The 21,286-nt window shown below is 43.0% G+C and overlaps 1 protein-coding gene across 1 annotated transcript; it reads left to right on the forward strand.

Annotated features, from left to right (window-relative positions):
- The first annotated feature begins 15,232 nt into the window (after positions 1 to 15,232).
- On the forward strand, positions 15,233 to 21,062 carry NR0B1 (nuclear receptor subfamily 0 group B member 1). The gene is made up of 2 exons (XM_061410498.1): positions 15,233 to 16,640; positions 20,717 to 21,062. Exons 1-2 carry the CDS (start codon positions 15,470 to 15,472, stop codon positions 20,959 to 20,961), a joined length of 1,416 nt encoding a protein of 471 aa, XP_061266482.1. The 5' UTR covers positions 15,233 to 15,469; the 3' UTR covers positions 20,962 to 21,062.
- The last annotated feature ends 224 nt before the right edge of the window (positions 21,063 to 21,286 follow it).

Below are 21,286 nucleotides of genomic sequence, written 5' to 3' on the forward strand. Positions count from 1 at the left end.
GTTCCCTCGTACCTGGTATCGGAGAAGGCAATGACAACCCACTCCAGTACTCTTGCCTGGAAAATCCCATGGACGGAGGAGCCTGGTAGGCTGCAGTCCATGGGGTCGCTAAGAGTCAGACATGACTGAACAACTTCACTTTCACTTTTCACTTTCATGCATTGGAGAAGGAAAATGGCAACCCACTCCAGTGTTCTTGCCTGGAGAATCCCAGGGGCGGCAGAGCCTGGTGGGCTGCCATCTATGGGGTCACACAGAGTCGGACACGACTGAAGCGACTTAGCAGCAGCAGCAGCTTTAATATTTAAAAGGAACACAATGCAAGTTCATATAAAGTGCAACTTACTGACAAATGGGGAACGTTCCTGGCATGTAGATGGCCCTGTGGTAGACGGGACTATTCACCACCTCCTCTCATTGGAGAGAGGCTTACAAACCCCTGTCTCATTGACATCGGATTTGGCCATGTAACTTGAAATGTTCACTCCTGCTGTAAAATTATATATCATGACACTACTGAAATTAGAAGTAGCCATATGACTTGCTTTAGCCAAAGAAATATGGCTACGTGAGGTGTGTTTCATTTCTAAGCAGAAAATTTATAATCTCATGGATCAAATTCTCTCCTTTCTGTCACAAAACCAGCCACATTCCAGATGGAATCTGCCCTGTCAACCTGGATTTTGGAGAGAAGACAGCATGAAACAGCACAACCTACTCATATCATAAGCAAGAAACACACCTTTGCTCTTTTAGGAGACTCAGTTTTAAGGGGTTGTTACATGGCATAACTTAGCCCAAGTGGACTGATACAGATCCCAAGATGAAGATGTTGCTTACAAAAATGAGTAAGACATGATTTGCATCCTCAAGAACCTCACTGTATAAGAGAGAAATAAAGAGACCAAAATAATTACAAAACAAGATGTTGAAAGCTTACAGGATATGAGGAAATTACTATAATTACACTGAAGAAAGAGAGACACATTCTATTGAGGGGGTTTGGGGAATACTTTATGTGGGAAATAACACTGAATTTGAATTTGGAAGGCCACAGAAGGGTTCAAAGATCCTTTTTTTTAAAGGGGTACATTATAGAAACAAATATTGTGTTCAAAAGTTTAAAGGAAATTAATTTTAAAGAAATAATAAGAAGCATGATGTGTTTTGAGGATGTGTAATGCCTGTGTGGGCATCTATAACACGGGGAAAAGTTGAAAGATGAATCCACAAAAGGTGTGAGATTATGAAAGATCTTCTATACCATGCTAGACAGGGAAGCGCCAGGCACATGAGAATTCTAATTTCACCTCTGACATTAAATATTCTACCCATGAAAAAGGACATTAGTTTCTTAATCTGTACAATGGGATCAATAACACCTACCTCGCAGATCTTGTTTCGAGAACAAAAGCAGTACCTAATGCTCAATAAATCTTAATTTCCTCCTAGACCCACTATGGGATGGAGGTGATGTTTAATGTAAGGGGGATGTGTTTGGAGGGTTTTTAAGCAATGGATTGATGGGATCAAAATCTTATTTTAGAAAGATCACTCTGGAAGCACTTGGAAGATGAAGTTAGGAGGATGATGAGAGGCAGGGAAGCCATTTAGGAGTTCAGTGACATGAAATAAAAGATGAGGACTCTAGCAAAGGCAGTAATAATACCTGGCTTTCCCCGTTCCTTCTTATGAACTTCTTATATGTCATGGGCATATATCAATGCTCGTGACAGGACAGGGAAGCGGTTTCCTTGGGTCCCAATTTTCCAAAGGTGAATGATGGTGACCCTTTGCTAGCCACCCGAGTATAGGTACTGAACCCTCGCTATTGAAGGCCATGTATTTAGGGACTGACACTTTTCAAGGTCTAGGTTACTATGCCTTACCCTGTGTTTCAAGTCCTACCCTTCACTATCATTTCTCTCCCATCCCCTTATCACTCTGCTAACCTGATGAACTGATCAGTATTAATGTGATAATGGGACAAAACCTTTTCATTAATTACAGTTTCCATGTTTGCTTTCATCTGGGTTTTCTGAAGACTTTATTGTCCTCCAATACTACTACTATTATTTATTATGACATAATGAATATGATGTTGAGTTTCATTTTTAAGATCGACTCTCAATCTCAGCTGCTCATTAGAATTACCTGGGGAGTTTTTCCAAACTCTTTATGCCTAGGTTACTAGCCATGCCTCATACTAATTAAACCAGAATCTCTGGGAGTGGGATCCAGTCCTAAGTAAGTAATTTTTCAAACTTGCCAGGTGATATCAAAGAGCAGCCACATTTGAGAAGCAGAGATTTATGGAGTGACTTAGATGGAACTAAGGGGTCGCCTTTCCCCTGGAGAAGGAAATGGCAACCACTACAGTATTCTTGCCTGCAGAATTCCACAGACAGAGGAGCCTGGCAGGCTACAGTCTACAAGGTCGCAAAGAGTCAGACACGACTGAGCACACACACATTTGCAAGCTTTAAGGTGCATACAAATCACCATGGGGATCTTGCTCAACTGCAGATTCTGATTCAATAGATCCGGGGCCAGGCCTGAGCTTTTGCATTCCTAACAAGCTCCCCAGTGATGCTGGTGCTCTGCTCTGAAGACACACTTCACATAGTCAGGACTTAGCGAACATTAATACCTTTATGATGAAACCATTTTAGGATATTTCAAGGGAAACATTATTATTTGTGATTATCAAGGAACAATTTTTTTCCTTCCCCTTTCCTCCTAGAGCTATATTTGGAATTTTAACTAAGTATGTGCCCCTGTTTAGTCATCCCTTTTATAAGTAATCGATGGACTGGTGATCAAAAGCCAACGTGCTTTGCTTAACTAAAACTCAGCAGAGATTTGCACATAGTGAAACACTGCACTATACAGTGAAGCCTTTTAATAGGACTTGCTGGTACTGACCCTTACTCAAAGAACACTGAAACGATACCAAGCAAAAACAAAAAAAGATACCAAGTAAACTAATACATTTAGAATTATCTTTTCTGTCTGAAAAGGAAGTACTTATTATGAGGTTAAAATTTACCTGCTGAATTAAAAGATGTCAATAACACAAAAGTTACTTCACTCACCTTATGCACAGCAAAGGAAACCATCAAGAAATGAAAAGACCACCTATTGAATGGGAGAAGACATCTGCAAATTGTATAACCCATAATGGATGAATATCCAAAATATATAAACAGCTCATATACCTCTAACAACAACAACAAAACCCTGATTTTTAAATGGGGAGAAACCTGAATAAACTTTTTTCCAAAGAGGACATACAGATGGCTAAGAGGCACATGAAAAACTCCTCAACATCACTAATTAGTAGAGAAATGTAAATCAAAACTACGGTGACGTATCACCTCACACCTATCAGAATGTTGTCATTGTTCAGTCACTAAGTCATGTCTGACTCTTTGTGACCCTGTGAACTGTAGCCCACCAGGCTCCTCGTCCATATGATTTCCCAGGCAAGAATAGTAGAATGGGTTGCCATTTCCGTCTCCAGGGGATCTTCCTGGATCAGGGATTGAACCTGTGTTTCCTGCATTGGTAGGCAAATTCTTAACCACTAAGCTACTAGGGGAGCCCACCTGTTAGAATGGTTAACATCAAAAAGTCTACAAACGATAAATGTTAGCCAGGATGTGGAGAAATGGGAATGCTTCAGCACTGTTGGTGGGAATGTAAATTGGTATAGTCATTGCAGAAAATAGTATAGCGGTGGCACTAAAAACAGAACTACCATATTCTCCAGCAATTCCATTCCTGGGTATATATTTGAAAAAAGTGAAAACACTAACTTGAAAAGATACATGTACCCCAATGCTCACAGAAGCATCATTTACAATACCCAAGATATGGAAGCAACCCAAGTGTCCACCAACAGATGGTGAGGGTGTTAGGCTCAGTGAAATAAGTCAGGCAGAGAAAAACAAATACTGTATGTTATCACTTATATGTGGAATCTAAAAAATAAAACAAATGAATGTATATAACAAAAGAGAAATGAACTCATAAAGAACAAACTAGTGGTCACCAGTGGGGAAAGAAAGGGAGAAGGGGCAAGAGAAGGGTGGGGGATTAAGAGATACAAACTATTAGGTATAAAAACATAACAACATGAATGTATTATACAACACAGGGAAATATGGCCATTATTTTGTAATAACTTGAAACAGAGTATAATCTATAAAAATATTGAATCACTGTACTGTATATCTGAAACTACTATTAAAAATCAGCTATACTCCAAAAAATACATACAAAATTTTTCAAAAGTTACTTCACTCACACACAGAGTTATAGATTTGAGAGAAATGTCAAATCATATTTTATTTATACATTTCTGTACTCCCTGGTGGCTCAGATGGGTAAGAATATACCTGCAATGCGGGAGACTTGAATTTGATCCCTGGGTTGGGGAGGTCTCCTAGAGGAGGGCATGACAACCCACTCCAGTAGTCTTGCCTGGAGAATCCTCATAGACAGAGGAGCCTGGCGGGCTATAGTCCATGAGGTTGCGAAGAGTCGGACACAACTGAGTGACTAAGCACAGCACAACACTTCTAGTACTGGTGTATGTTGGCAGAATTTTTGTGAAAAGTTTAACTTCTTATTTGTGTGTCCTTTCTTATATGTGGAAAGTAAGTAAGTAAAGTCGCTCAGTCGTGCCTGACTCTTAGCGACCCCATGGACTGGAGCCTACCAGGCTCCTCCATCCATGGGATTTTCCAGGCAAGAGTACTGGAGTGGGGTGCCATTGCCTTCTCTGACTGTATAGCATAGGGAACTCTTATCTACTCAATGCTCTGTGGTGACCTAAATGGGAAGGAAATCTAAAAAAGAGGGGATATATGTATATGTATAACTAGTTCACTTTGCAGCAGAAACTAACACAAACATTGTAAAGCAACTATACTCCAATAGACATTTTTAAAAAAAGAATGTGTAATTCTCACGGGAGAAGCAAGCAATAAACAGACAAAGAGATTAGGTAGATAGAGCCCAAAAAGAAAAGTAAAGAAAGCAACAAGTATAAAGAATGACAGATGTTCTATTTTAGACACGGCAGTCAGGCAGGGCGGGTCTCTCTGAGGACATGACATTTGAACAAAGTCTAATGGAAGTTAAAAGAATGAACCGTGTGATTATCTGCAGGAAGAGGTGTAAAGGATGAGGGAAGCTACAGGCTTGAGGAACATCAAGGGAGCCATGTAGCTAGAGCATACAAGTGACAGGTAGGAGCTGGAAAGAGCCAGGGCCAGCTCCTGCAAGATTTTAAAAACAAGGTCCTAGACCGCTAGGCTTTTCTAAGTGTGACAGAAAGGCATGCAATCTCACTTATATTTTTATGGGTTTTAGGGGCTTTTTTATGCTTGTTTGTTTTGGATGTGCTATGCAGCATGTGGGATCTTAGTTCCGCAACCAGGGATCAAACCCATGCCCCCTGTATTGGAAGTACAGAGTCTTTACCTCTGCCATGCCAGCGAAGTCCCAATTTCACTTATATTTAAGCATAACTCTTGGAGAACTAGCTGTAGGCAGAGAATGAGCAGAAACAGGAGATCAGTTAGGAGGTTACTACAGGAATTGAGATCAGAAAAGATGGGAGGCGTGAGCCAGGTATAGTGATGACAGTCATGGGAAAGTGCTGGATCTGAGATACCTTTTGAAGGGAGAGTTGAGAAAATTGACTATTGGGTTGGATACAGGCTCTGAATCAAGGATAACTCACACTGGAATGAGAGGCCAGAAGCTTCAGAAACACGTCCAAGCAATGTAGTTTGAGGACCTGGATCAAGCCACACCTCAAAAAGAAGTCTGTGCAAATGTTCAGGTTTTGTTTAAACTTCTTGGAATAGACTGAAAAAATCTTAAGAACCTGTGAATAATGTCAAAGTATTTAAAAATTCCCCCAATACACATGCAAGGCTATGACCCCTACTTTTGCAGAAAGTTGTGGCTATCTGGTGAAACTGTGCTGTTTTATTGGTAAATAGTACAGGCTGTTTTTTTTTTCCTCCTAATATATCTATGAAGATAGCTGATAATACTGTTGAATAAAGGCCCAGTCAGGACCAACACGTATTCAATTGCTAGCTGAATGTTCTTGCCTACTTCTCCCACTCAAGCCTTACTTATCTAAAGAAATGGACATCTTGGGACATAATGGTAACATGGTCTTCAGAGATGAACAAACTCAGCAGAAGAGTGAGGATGTAGTCATTCTTTCACCTCAACTCATTCCCGTTATCAAGTGAGACTGACATAAGGCCAGTAAATTTAGGATGCTGAGCTATGAACTTCTCTCTCAGAGGTCTCTTATCCCCTGCCCTGTATCCTCTTGCCTGCACCTCTGATTTAAGCACAAGTGGGTGGATGGTTGGTTCCATGTGGCCTGTGGCCTTTTTTCATATTAACTGTGTTTTGCAACACTATGGATACTGGTGGAATCTTGGGGCAATATTCAACCTTGGAAAATGGAAACTAACAAATAATGACTGCTGGCTCATTCCTGGGTGGACAATTCTGGGAGGCAGTCTGTATCTCTCTCTGGAGGCCCTGGTAAACTTACTCCTGGTGCCCAGAGCAGTGACCTCAGTTATGCACCTTGATGTTGGATTCCCCTCATTCCCAGCTTCATTTTTCCTGCATTCTCATCACTGTTTTCTGGGGCCATCTCCCCAGGACACGTGGGTGGTACTCATAGAGGGTTCTGCTCCAGAGAATTCAAGCTAACACAGATTCTTTTTAATAACACAGACACACCCATCATGGCAAAAGCATCAGTTTGGAAATGAAAATCTTGGTTTTCTTTGTCACCAGCATTTGGCTTGGCTCCAAAGAAATTCACCTACGTCCATTCACATATTTTTGGTTCTTCATATGTTTGTCATTCCAGCCTCAGAGAAAGCAATTAGGTTTTACAGCACTACTAATGTTAGGTGCATTTAACTCCAAACTTGAATAACTTATTATCAAATGTAGAATCTCTTATTTCAAATGCATTTTAGACATATATGTACAGAGAATTCCAAATGCACATATTTGATTTAGTTAAGCAATATATCACTTCACAAAGACTGATGCTTCAGATTTAAAGAAATCACAATCTAACCATAATAACTCACATTTATGATGCATTTGTTAATCATTTCATACATTTGACAATGTTGTAAAGCAAACACAGATAATATATTTATTATAATTTTTGAGACTATCAAGTTAGAAATCAGAGTGGTTACAACAGGTAGCTATTTACCAATGGCATTTTTCACAGAACTAGAACAAAACATTTTTTAATTTGTATGAAAACACAAAAGACCCCTAAAAGCCAAAGCAATCCCGAAAAAGAAAAACAGAGCTGGAGGAATCAGGCTCCCTGACTTCAGACTATTCTAAAAAGCTACAACGGCCAAAACAGTTTGGTGCTGGCACAATGACAGAAATATAGATCAACAGAACAGGACAGAAAGCCCAGAAATAAACTCATGCATTTATGGTCAATTAATCTTTGACAAAGGAGGCAAGAATACACAATGGAGAAAACACTTTTCAATAAGACGTGCTTGGAAAACTGGACAACTACATGTAAAAATATAACATCAGAACATTCTCTAATACCATACACACCAAAAAAACTCTAAACATATCAAAGAACTAAATGTAAGGCTAGATACTATAAAACTCTTAGAGGAAAACATAGGCAGAACACTCTCTAACATAAACCTTTTTTGACCCACCTCCTAGAGTAATGAAAATAAAAACAAAAATAAACATATGGGACCAAACTAAATTTAAAAGCATTTGCATAAGAAAGGAAACCAGAAACAAAATGAAAAGACAACCCACAGAATGGGAGAAAATATTTGCAACTGAAGCAACTGACCAGGGATTCACCTTCAAAATATATAAACAGCTCATGCAGCTCTATGTTAAGAAAAACAACCCAATCAAAAAATGGGCAGAAGATCTAAATAGTCATTTTTCCAAAGAAGACACAAAGATGGCCAAGAGGCACATGAAAAGATGCTCAACACTGCTAATTATCAGAGAAATGCAAATCAAAACTACATTGAGGTATCACTTCACACAGTCAGAATAATCATCATCAAAAAGTCTACGAACTATAAATGTTGGAGAGGTTATGGAAAAAGGGAACCCTCCTACACTGCTTGTAGGAATATAAGTTGGTACAACCATTATGGAGAACAGTACAGAGGTTCCTTAAGAAACTAAAACTAGTACTACTATATGACCCAACAATCCTACTCCTGGGCATATATCTGGATAAACTATAACTCAAAAAGATAATGCACCCCAATGTTCACTGTAGCACTATTTACAACGGCCAAGACATGAATATATCCTAGATGTCCATCAACAGAGGAATGATTAAAGAACATGTGGAACATAAACACAATGGAATACTACTCAGTCACAAAAAAGAATGAAATAATGCCATTTGCGGCAACATAGATGGACCTAGAGATTGTCATACTAAATGAAGTAAGTCAAAGACAAAATATCATATGATACCACTCGTGTGGAATCTAGTTTTTTTTTTTTTTAATGAGACAAATGAATTTATTTTCAAAACAGAAACATACTCACAGATTTGGAAATAAACTGATGGTTACCAAAGGGGAAATGTGATTTGGGAGAAGGGATAAGGAGAAGGATAAGAGATGAGGATTAACACACATACACTGCTATATATAAAATAATCAACAAGGACCTACTTTATAGCACAGGGAACTCTACTCAATATTCTGTAATAACTTAGATCGGAAAACAATCTGAAAAAAATGAATATATATGTAACTGAATTACTATGCTATGCCCCTGAAATTAACACAACATTGTAAATCAACTATACTCCCACAAAATTTAAAAAATAAAACAGGTAGCTAGTATTTGGCAAAATAGAACAGGGCCTTTCTACCAGGGCTGGCAAGGTTGTTGAAACCTATACAGAGATGGGAAGGAAGAAAAGGTTGGGCAATCTAATGAAGTTAAAAGATGTGCAGTTGTGAAGAAACTTCACTCTGTTTCATTAAGTGGGTGTTTGTTGAGTGCCTTTAATATGCCAGGGAATATACAAGGCACTCTATATATAAGGGTTGTGGGAAGAAGTTGTTAGGAAAAATTGCAGGAGAAAACAAAGCTATTTCCAGGGAGAAAGGTATAACTCCACTTCCAGACCCCAGTATAGGGGGAGGCTGTAACTAAAACTACCATCACCATTGGGGACATAGCTGTGTGGACCAACAGAGTAATGATTTTCCAACCTGCCAGTGAAATCAATTTTAATAGCTTGATAACCAATGGGGCAATCATCCTGAAAGCTGCCAGTCAACTGAATTTATTAATTGGATCACTTGATCAACATCCCCTATTGGGATGTCTTCAAAATTGGTAGATACAGTAAAATAAATTGATTTGAGGAACGTTTTTTTTTTTTTTTTTTCCTTGCACAGAATGGCTGTTTGATTTAGAAAGCTGATTTTAGAACATTCCAGAATTACAGTGAGCAGATGAGTCATTATTCTAGCTCAGCAACCATGTGACCCCTCAGGCAACAGATTACCTTCTTCATAGCTCATCTGAAGGAAATAAATAATGATGACTTGATCTTCTTTAGGGGTTTCATGAGTCAGCAGCTAGAGCCTATTAATTCTTCCATCAAGAGAGCTTTCAACATTCTGGTCCTGGAAAAGAAGAGGAGGGAGGTTATCTCTTGGATTTTATCAGCCACTATCTTCCTACATGGTGTTTACCCCATATTTACATTGAAAAGTAAGGAAAACACTACTGTTACTCCCTGGCACCTGTTTACTGAAGGAACTGAGCTCCAAGGCATTTCAGCTCTTTTCAGTCTGTATTGAAAATTCCTATCATGTTTCAGATCACCATGCCTTCCCAGGTCAAGAGCTGCTCACTGTGCAAAGGTCAGTTTACAATTTTACCCAGCTTTATCCCCACCTGTACTTCCCTCCTCCATCCTTTAGTGAACACTGCATTACTTTGAAGTTGAAGGTTGCACTGGGGCAGGCAGAGTAGCTTTACTCCCACCCTGAGTTGAAACAGATAAAGGATTCTACAGAGCAGGTGTTCAATGGACCAAGGTCATCGAACAATGACTCAGTGTAAATACTCAAACTGCAGTTGCAGACAAACTCAGTACATGACAGTTGCAGCTGATGAGTGTCCTTTTGTCTAGCTGTCACCGTGGCCTGAGGACATAGAACAAATCAAATGAAGACGCCTGTGCCTGCCTTGGAAGGTTATGTCTTCACTAACTCTGTAGCAAGCGGCCGGCTGGCATAACTTGATGGGGGTCTCTGCAATTGTTTGGATGATTTTGTTTCTTAGAAACTATTTGTTCAGGGGGAAAAAAATGGAAAGTGGAGAGATAAAGTCAGTTTTCTTCTGACATTTCCAAGTATGAATACGTATGAAGGACAAGCAGGCAATCTCTCCTTTTTGCCGTCAATCCCAAGAACCGAGAAAGTCCTTCAGAGTTGGTGAACAAGTGAGAAAGTCAGAAGACTGATCCCGGGAAAGAAGAGGAATTATCACCAATAGATTACAAGTTCATGGTTCTCAGAACTGCACTGGAGTTTCAATTTGAGACAAAGCCTCAAAGTCAAAGTCAAAGGCATCAAATACCGGCAGGGTGCAGATGATTAAAGTCACAAATAATGGGTTTAAGTTACTAGGATTTAAAAAATAAATAGGTGATCAGATGAAAAAGTTTTAGAAAACTCTTGAATTATATGTGGCTAGGATATATATAAAAGAGTTTATAGCATTTTTTCTGGTTTCATAGCTGAAAAGGCTAACAAAATGTTAAATGCTTTCCTCAATGTGAAATCATTAGGAAATGAATAAGTATAAAGTTCTCATAACTCTGAACTTAATGAGGGTTAAGTTACTTTATATTTTCAATGTAGTGAAAAGGTCAGCAAACATTTCTGTAAAGGGCTATACTGAGACAGAAATAAGAAGAACCCTTGAAGGACTTACACCAGCTAGGCACATTAATAGTGGTTTACAGAACTGATCACCATTTCACAATGGTGAAGGCTGAAATTAAATGATTTGTTCAATGTTATATCTTTAGGGTGGAAGGGCCCAAATAAAGTCATGTCTTTCGGCTGTTAACTCAGTTCTGTTTTAACTTTACCACAGCATGTGTAGCACTCTGTGTACCAAAATTGGGAGAGGGGTCCAAATAGGAACATGAAAAGATGCTCAACATCATCAATTATTAGAGAAATGCAAACCACAGCTACTCTGATAAATCTCACATCAGTCAGAATGGACATCATCAAAAAGTCTGCAAATAACAAATGCTGGAGAGGATATTGAGAAAAGGGAACCCTCCTTCACTGTGGTGGGATTTTAAAGTTGGTGCAGCCACTGTGGAAAACAGTATGGAGGTTTGTCAAAAAATGTAAAAACAGAATTACTGTATGATCCAGCAATCCCACTCTTGGGCACATATCCAGACAAAACTATAATTCAAACAGATACAGCAACCCTGTTTATAATCAGCACTATTTATAACAGCCAAGACATGGAAGCAACCTAAACGTCTACCAACAGAGGAATGGATAAAGAAGATGTGGTACATATATACATTGGAATACTACTCAACCAATAAAAAGAACAAAATAATGGCATTTGCAGCAATGTGGAGGGACCTAGAGATTGTTGCACGGAGGGAATTCAGACAGAGAAAGACAAATACCATGTGATACCAGTTGTATGTAGAACCTCAAATATGACACAAATGGACATATCTCTGAAACAGAAACAGAATCACGAACATAGAGACTAGACTGATGGCTGCCAAGTGGGAGGGGAAAAGGGAGGGAAGGATTGGGAGTTTGTGATTAGCAGATGCAAACCGTTACACATGGAATGGATCAACAACAAGGTCCCACTGTATAGCACAGGGAACTGTATTCAGTATCTACTGACAAACTATAATGGAAAAAAATATGAAAAAGAAACGTGTGTGTATATATATATACACACACACATACAAACATGAGTCACTTAGCTGTACAGCAGTAATTAACACAATATTGGAAATCAACAATATTTGAATAAAGATTTTTTTTTTTACAATTTTAGGAAGGCCTCCAGAAAGCTCTGAGTCCAGTGGGGCTCCTCCTAACCTTTCCTCCCTCCAGGCTGAGTGCAGCCACAGTTGTGTGGGAATGCTTGCCCTCTGTGTTGAGAGCAGGAGCTGCAGCCTTCTCCTTGTTCTCTCAAGATACAGTTCGCCAACACATATAATTTCAAGCACCTACTGTCTGCCAGACAGTTGCTGGGATACAGTGTGGCTGACTCCTTTCCCTCAAGAGAGGTTCATACTAGTTGAGGGAGGCAATCAACAAGCATCAAATAACTAAATCAATCAATCACATCCAATTTTGATCACTGTTAGGAAGAAAATAAAATAGAACACCATAAAAAGTAACTAGCATTGGTAATGTAAGGAGGAGATGGAAGCAGGCTGGGTTATTCAGAGAGGCTGGTTGGTGCATTCGTCAGGCAGGAAGATCACTGAAGCAGCAGTAACAATACCCCAAACAGTAACTTGAATATTGGAAACATGTGATGAGGTAATATTTCCAATATATGTTATTGTGGTGGACCAGGTGATCCACCCAGTGTTTTGAATCTGGGCCAAGAAATGTGGACAGGCAGAAAAGAAGGAGACAATCTCAGGGTTTGGGGTCAGGGTGGGCTTCCCTGGGACACAGAGAATAAGGACGGCACTGGGATGGTATTACCTCTTAACCCTGAAGAAGTGAAGTGAAAGTCACTCAGTCATGTTTGACTCTTTGCTACTCCATGGACTATACAGTCCATGGAATTCTCCAGGCCAGAATACTGGAGTGGGTAGCCTCTCCCTTCTCCAGGGGATCTTCCCAACCCAGGGATCAAACCCAGGTCTCCTGCATTGCAGGCTATTCTTTACCAGCTGAGCCACAAGGGAAGCCCAAGAATACTGGAGTGGGTAGCCTATCCCTTCTCCAGGGGATCTTCCCAACCCAGGGATCGAACCCAGGTCTCCTGCATTGCAGGCTATTCTTTACCAGCTAGGGAAGCCCAAGAATACTGGAGTGGGTAGCCTATCCCTTCTCCAGCGGATCTTCCCCACCCAGGAATCAAACTGGGGTCTCCTGCATTGCAGGTGGATTCTTTACCAACTGAGCTATCAGGGAAGCCATAAACTTCTCTCATATTATCTTAAAAAGGGAGAGGCAATACATCCAAGACTTAGGTACCAAGCAAATATTTTATATGAATTAACTCACATAGGAGGATTACTTGACAGAGACTACTGCCCACATTTTACAAATAAGGAAATTGAGGCAGAGGTGGCTTGAGTAACTGTCCTGTGAATGACTAAATAATGCCTCCAATGATGTTCATGTCCTAATCCTCAGCACCTGTGAAGATGTTAGCTAACATGATAAAAGGATGTTCTTCAAATGTGATTTAATCACGAACTTTGCTATGGAGAGATTATTCGGGATTTTCTGGATTTGCCCAATGTAATTATAAGGTTCCTTGTAAGAGTCAGAAAGGAAATGGAAGCCAGAGGTAGGAGTGATGTGGCCAGGAGCCAAAGAATATAAGGAGCTTCTAGAAGCTGGAAAAGGCAAGAAAACAGATTCTCTCCTCTGGCCTCTACAAGGAATTTCACCTTGATTTTAGTCCAGTGAAACTGATTTCAGACTTCCGGCCTCCAGAACTGTGTGTATGTGTGTGTGAAAGTCTCAGTTGTGTCCGACTCTTTGCAACTCCACGGACTGTAGCCTGCCATGCTCCTCTGTCCATGGAATTCTCCAGGCCAGAATACTGGAGTGAGTAGCCATTCCTTTCTCTAGGGATCTTCCCAACCCAAGGATCAAACCCAGGTCTCCTGCATTGCAGGCAGATTCTTTACCATCTGAGCCACCAGGGAAATTGCCTTAAGTCAACTAAATTGGTGATAATTTGTTTCAGCAACAGTAGGAAACTAATACATCGCCCAAGGCCACCAGAGCTTCAGAGTGTCAGGGCCAGAGTTAAAATCAAGGCTATCTGGTGCCAGTGTGAAGATTTAAGCACTGTGTTATATGGCTGCTCACAGGCAGAGTAAAATTTCAGGTTGAATGTAAAATAAGCGTCCCCGAGATTTTCCTCTTATGCTCAGAATTTCACGTCTCAGAGAAACTAAAACCAACCAACCAACCAAACACACACAGAGAGAGCGAGAGAGCGAGAGAGAGAGAGAGAGAGAGAGAAACATGGGATCCAATGTTCACCTGTCCCCTTACTTCATGTTTTCAGTCATGGACCCAAGAGATCACTAAACAAACTTCCCATTTCAGCAATAAGGAATTTGAGGACTAAGGGATTGTGATTTCAAGTTAACCAGATGGCTGGTGAAGCAATCAGGGGGCAGGTGGTGATGTGGGGCTGCCCATCCCATTGCCTCTAAGGAGCTCAAGCAGAGTCCAGTGGCAAGTGAGGACCAAAGGATCCAGGCTTCCTGTGTTTCTCATTATTTGCTCAGAAAAGGTGGGAGGAGAAATGTGCATTGCACATCTACCCAATATAATATCGCTAGAAGAACTCAAAGTTCTCTCTGTAGCAACTTTTTAGCCCCTTTTGATTATTATATTCCAAAATATTAGCCACTTTTATGCCCTGGTCGCGTGGTCCCCAGCTAACACAACAGCTACGACTGAGTGGGAACTCATGAATATTACTTGAACAAGAAGCTTATGATAGCATCCTTAGACCAGTGCTTTTTCAGAATTTAACAGCCACACAAATCCTTTGAGAATCTTGTTAAAATGCAGATTCAGAGTCAGAAGGTCTGGTTGGGGCCTGAGATTGGGCATTTCTACCAAGTTCCCCTTCGACGCTGATACTGCTGGTCCATGGTCTGTATTTTTCCAAGTCCCTGAAAATGAGACCTCCCTATCCATAAACAAAATGTAAGTCCTGCAAAGTTTGGTCATTTAATGTAAGTTTGCAAAGAATGCATGGAAATAGATTTTTCCCCTTTTTGGTAACCCTGTCCTCCCAGTAAAGGGAGTCAATGAGACGCCAGAGTTGAATGGAAAGAGTTGGAAGCGTGCCCCCAATACCTGCTCCCTGCGCTCAGCTGTCTTCCAGAGGCGGGGAAGGGTGTAATGAGAGGAAGGGGGCAAGTGTCCAGGAGCGCCCACGCCTCTTCTCCTCTTCCATTTTCAGCCTGTGAGGTGCATCTGCCCCCTCTGAACCGCCGAGGTCACAGGCGAACACACCCAGCGCCGCGCCCCGCTCTGCGCCTTTGCCCGGGCGGAGACGGCCGACGCGCGTGCGTGCGCGCTCGGTATAAATAGATCGCAGGCGGCGGCCACTGGACAGAGCCAGGCTGCGGGCACCGCGGGCCATGGCGGGCGAGGACCACCAGTGGCAGGGCAGCATCCTGTACAACATGCTCATGAGCGCCAAGCAAGTGCAAGCGACCCCGGAGCCGCCCAAGGCACGGGTGGGGGCCGCGTGCTGGGGCTGCTCCTGTGGCTCTGAGCCCCCGGTGGGCAGAGAGGGACTGACCGGTGCGCCGGCCACGGTGCTCCTGTACCGCTGCTGCTTTTGCGGGGAAGACCACCCGCGGCAGGGCAGCATCCTCTACAACCTGCTCATGAACGCCAAACAAGCGCAGGAGACTCCGGAGGCGCCCGAGGAAGGATTAGGGGGCGCGTGCTGGGGCTGTTCCTGTGGCTCTGAGCCCCCGGCGGGCAGAGAGGGGCTGACCGGTGTGCGGACCACGGTGCTCCTGTACCGCTGCTGCTTCTGCGGGGAAGACCACCCGCGGCAGGGCAGCATTCTGTACAGCTTGCTCACCAGCGCCAAGCAGACGCACGTGGAGCCGGAAGCTCCCGAGGCGCGGCCGGGGGGCGCTTGGTGGGACAGCTCTTACAGCGCGCGGAGGCTAGGGGGCCGAGAGGAACTGCAGGGCGGGCAGGCTGGTGCGCTCCCGTGCCGCTGCTGCTTTTGCGGCGAAGACCACCCGCGGCTGGGCAGCCTCCCCTGCCACGTGCCCCCGGGCGTCAAGCCGACGGACTTGGGTCGAGAGGCACCGCCGGGGACCCCCTGGTGGGACCCCGCGCGCGGCGTGCGGCGGCGGGTGACCCTCAAGAGCCCACAGGTGGTCTGCGAGGCCGCCTCGGCGGGCCTGTTGAAGACGCTGCGTTTCGTCAAGTACTTGCCCTGCTTCCAGGTGCTCCCCCTGGACCAGCAGCTAGTGCTGCTGCGCAGCTGCTGGGCGCCGCTGCTCCTGCTGGAGCTGGCCCAGGACCGCTTGAACTTTGAGACGGTGGAGACCTCTGAGCCCAGCTTGCTGCAGAGCATCCTCGCCACCAGGCGGCGGGAGACCGCGGGCAACGAGCCACCGCCCCAACCCCCACTGCTGCCGCACTCGGTCCTGCCGCTGGAGGCCGAGTATTTGCCGTCGGCCGCCGAGGTCCAAACCATCAAGGGCTTCCTTGCCAAGTGCCGGAGCCTGGATATAACTACCAAGGAGTACGCCTACCTCAAGGGGACCGTACTCTTCAACCCGGGTAAGGGCGCCGTCCTCGGCTCTGGCTTTTCTCCGCAGTACCTACCCTGGGGCGCAGACGAAGAGCTTTCAGTTAGGGGAGTTTGAGGGTGCACAAGTGAGGAATCATGACTAACTCAGCAGAGATAGGGGAGTTCCGGAAACCCATTCCTTGTGAGGGGCAGCCGAGAGGAGGAGGGGGGCTGTTTGCTAAGGTTTGTACTTGATCTCTCGACACCTTTTTGTTACCACAGAAAAGTTTGTGGCTTGGGGGACTTGGCTATATTCCTTGTCAAATCTTCTAAATCCAGTAGCATACTTTTAAAAAAGAAAATAAAGTTTGTGTTCGCTGCAAATTCTGCAACGTCTGTTTGTGAAACTCAGCTCTGAAATTTACCAGAGGCTTTTTTTTGTCGGCGGAAGTCTGTTAAGGCTGACAAGAAAAGAAACATTTGTTAAGGATCCATAGAGAGACCATCCCCTGGGGGGAACTGGCAGGAAGGACACTGGACTCAGTGTTTCGTGGGTCTGCCTCTGAGCGGTCATTTTAATGGTCCTAAGTAGTTGAACTATCTCATCGTGTGAATGTGACAGGTTAGCAAAGGGATAGGAAAAAGACATGTTCAGGACTGCAAGCAGGAGTGCTGTTTTAGAGCCTTTAGATACCTTGTGGCTGTTTAGTCCCTAAGTCATTCGGACTCCTGCGACCTGCCAGGCTCCTCTGTCCATGGGATTTCCCAGGCCAGAATACTGGAAGGGGTTGCCATCTCTTTCTCTTAGATACCCTAGAGACCTCCTTGTCAACCCCCTGGGCCTCTCCCTCTTCCTCCATCCCTTTGGCAGATTAGGTAGTCCAGTTGCAAGCGACCTTACTCCAAAGTAAATGGCCACTGAGTTGTGGCACATGAGTCTCCTGGGCCCAAGGGGATGTCCACTGCCCCACACTCTCAGGGTGCCTGTAGGGTGCTGAACACTGCCCCGCTAAGCACAACCAAATCATCCAAGAACATCTCCCTGGACAGCCCAGCACTCTGTCTCGAGTGTGTCCTACTACTAGAGTCATCTTTGACCAGCATCCTTCCAAGAGGTTGGTGGGTGGGCAGGAAATTTTCAGATAGCTTGAGACGGTATAGTTTTCACCATGCTCCCACTACATCCTTTTTCCTGACACCAGGCGTCTTGCTGTCATGTCCTTGGGGTTATGTCCTTGCTTCCTACCTAGCATGTTTGAAGTGGTCAGGAACAGTATTTAATGGGATGATAATTCAGACCTCACATTTCAGGACTTAGAGACCTCAGCTTTATCCCAGTGATCATTATAGGTTACCTTTTGCTTATACCACTGTTTTCCAAACTTGCCTGTGCTCTTGGGGGTGGGAGTCATTCAAAATCTTTCCAGGTTCTTCCTCTGGAAGTTCTGATTCAGTAGCTCTGGTAGAAGGTTTGCAAATGTGCATCCATAGTAATGGATTCTCACGTGGTTCTTAAGATCGTTGGGAAGACTGTTTTCTTGCTCCTTCAGACATGTTATTAGACATGTGCTTTGTTCTGCTGGAATAAAAAGGTAAGACAAGCCCTAAGCTTTCAGAAGTTTACATCCCACTGCCTTACCTTTTCCTCCACCCTGTTTTGCATCCCTTATTCTTCCCCTGCTTTTCAGAATTCTCTCTCAAATCCACCCAAGTTGGGTATGCTTTAAATACAAATATACTTTATCTGGGAAAAAGTACTGCCTGCTAAGTGTGTGGCCTTTCTTTGGTGTTTATCATTTTGTATCCCCTGATCTTTATGTTTAAAAATGTCCCTCCCCCCTCCCATGGAGTCCATCAATCTGCTTTTCTTTCCTCAAATTACTTTCAAGGCAGGTCTTGGTGGGGCAGCGGGGGCAGGGGGGGAGTACTTTTAGAGGAGGATGGAGGAAGAGCAGTGTGGTATGAAAGCAGAGAAGAGTAGAGTTCACAAGATGAAGTTTTAATAAACCATGAATTTAGACCTGGTGGAGCTTCCAATTTTTGGTGGTTTCATGCAAGCTTCTTCTGAAGCTAGAGGAACCCAGTGGGCTACAGTCCATGGGGTCGCAAGAGAGTCAGACATGACTTAGCAACTAAACAACAGAACAACATGAATGGAATCCCAGTGCAGTAAAATTGGGTCTCAAGCCTGGATAATGAACTGTAGGTAGTAGGGGATGGTAATGCATGGGCTGGGGTAATCAGAATTGGAATATGGATTATAGATGTTGCACTATTTTTGTTCTCATCGATCAGATTTGATACTTGCCTATAATAGAAATAACTTGCCTATTGCCAGTATGTTTTGTTTTTTTTTTTTTTAAAGAACACTGGCTGGTTCTGTTACGCTGACAATGAGCATGATGCTTTTAAAATACTTTGCCATTGGATTCATAGAAAATGGGAAGGAAAATGATTACAATAATCAACACCATTTACACTGAATGGTAAATTGGTACTTACTTAAATACAAGTTAAAGAGTTTACAGTAATAGTCCAGTAATAGTACCATTGTGTAGGATTAAAGGGCTTTGAAAAGCAGCCTCCTCTTACCACCCTCTTTGTAAAACCTAACAGGCATTTAATCTTCCCTGTATTGTATTTCATTCTATTTTACTTGGGTCGCAATGGCAACCCACTCCAGTACTCTTGCCTGGAAAATCCCATGGATGGAGGAGCCTGGCGGGCTGCAGTCCATGGGGTTGCGAAGAGTCCGACAGGACTGAAGCGACTTGGCAGCAGCAGCAGGTTGTATTTGAAAAGTTACTCTTGTACCATGTTGCAATCAATGATGTTTTCATGCTTACTCTTTAACCCTTTAAAGACTGCTTAAAAGCCTTTTGGAATGCTCATTAGAATCCATTTTTAAAAGATTTTTTTGATGTGGACCATTTTTAAAGTCTTTATTGAATTTGTTGCAATACTGTTTCTGTTTTATGTTTTTGTTTTTTGGCCAGGAAGCATGTGAGATCTTAGCTCCCCAGCCAGGGGAGCACACCCACAAACCCCTGCACTGAAAGGCAAAGTCTTAATCACTGGACCACCAGGGAAGTCCCTGGAATCACTTTTTTAAAAACCTTCCCCAATACAGAAATCATGGTACAATGAACTAAGTGGCCAGTATTAACTCTTAAATTATTATGGGACTCCAGACTAAAATCAGCTTGCAGGCAAATAATTAAAATGAGACTGTCAGTCACAGTTGACAGCTGTGAAGTCCACCACCATGTGCTGTAATCATTACAGTGGTGGGAAATTCAAGGGAGGATGGTGAAATATTAGGGGCAAAACTTCTCACTTTATACTAAGGCCCATTTCCTACAGGTAAAATGTAAGGTGCACACTTCTTGAAATAATTTTAATGTCTTTGTATGTGCATAGAGAGTGAACTGGAGCAGTGCTATTCATTAAACTATATTCAACTGTCCTCCTGAGTTAAATATGCATTTGGCTTAGGACCAGCAGTTTTTGAATATGAGCATACAAACATAGTGACTATTAAATAAGTCACATGATATTTTCTTCTTGGAGGCTTTGCTCCTAAAACCTTAGAACTGGTTTGGCACTTTCTTTGTTGAAAAGAACTTTTAACCAGGAAGCTTGAGCATTGTTTTAGTTGGTGTGTGTATGTGCTCAGTTACTTCAGTTGTGTACAACTGTTTGTAACCCCACGACTGTAGCCCGCCAGGCTCCTCTGTCCATGGGATTTCCCAGGCAAGAACATTGGAGTGGGTTGTCATGTCCTTCTCCAGGGGATCTTCCCAACCTGGGAATCTTCCCAACCCAGGGATCAAACTCGAGTCTCCTGCACTGTTAGGCGGATTCTTTACCACTGAGCCACCTGAGAAGTCCCCCCACCCCCATCCCTAAATATCATTTGTTGTTCAGTCACTTAGTCATGTCCAACTCTTTGTGACCCCATGGACTGCAGCATGCCAGGCTCCTCTGTCCATGGGATTTCCCAGGTGAGAATATTAGAGTGGTTGTCATTTCCTCAAGGAGGCAAAAGGATCTATTGAAAAATCTAGTCAAGGGTTCTGAGTGAGTGTTTCTAAACAAGATATTTTCTGCCGTTTTTCTCCTGCAGACCTGCCAGGCCTGCAGTGCGTGAAGTACATCCAGGGACTTCAGTGGGGAACTCAACAGATACTGAGTGAACACGTCAGGATGACACATGGGGTGTACCGGGCCAGGTTTGCCGAACTGAACAGTGCCCTCTTCCTTCTGAGATTCATCAGTGCCAACACCCTGGCTGAACTGTTCTTCAGGCCCATCATTGGCACCGTCAGTATGGATGATATGATGCTGGAGATGCTCTGTGCAAAGTTGTGAAGGCACGCAGGCCACACATGTGCTGTTCACCATGAAGCACGATGGAGCAGCTATGGGCAGAAGTATAAAATAGTGTAAAATAAAGTTTCTTATTATTTTTACACACAGTATTTTTGTAGTCCGTTAAAGAAAAACTCCAGTTACAGATGATTAGAAAATCCTCTGTTCCATGCTGCATCACTGCAAAGGAGTGTTTCCCAACAGGAAATGCATCTCTGTACATCTTTTAAAGACAGAGCAGGGGGTTTGCACTCATACACTATTTTTATCATAGTCTCTCCATTGAACCTGCTGAAATAAAATTTGGAACATTAAGTTATAATGT

Source organism: Bos javanicus, chromosome X (assembly GCF_032452875.1).
Source record: "Bos javanicus breed banteng chromosome X, ARS-OSU_banteng_1.0, whole genome shotgun sequence".
Lineage (NCBI taxonomy): Eukaryota > Metazoa > Chordata > Mammalia > Artiodactyla > Bovidae > Bos > Bos javanicus.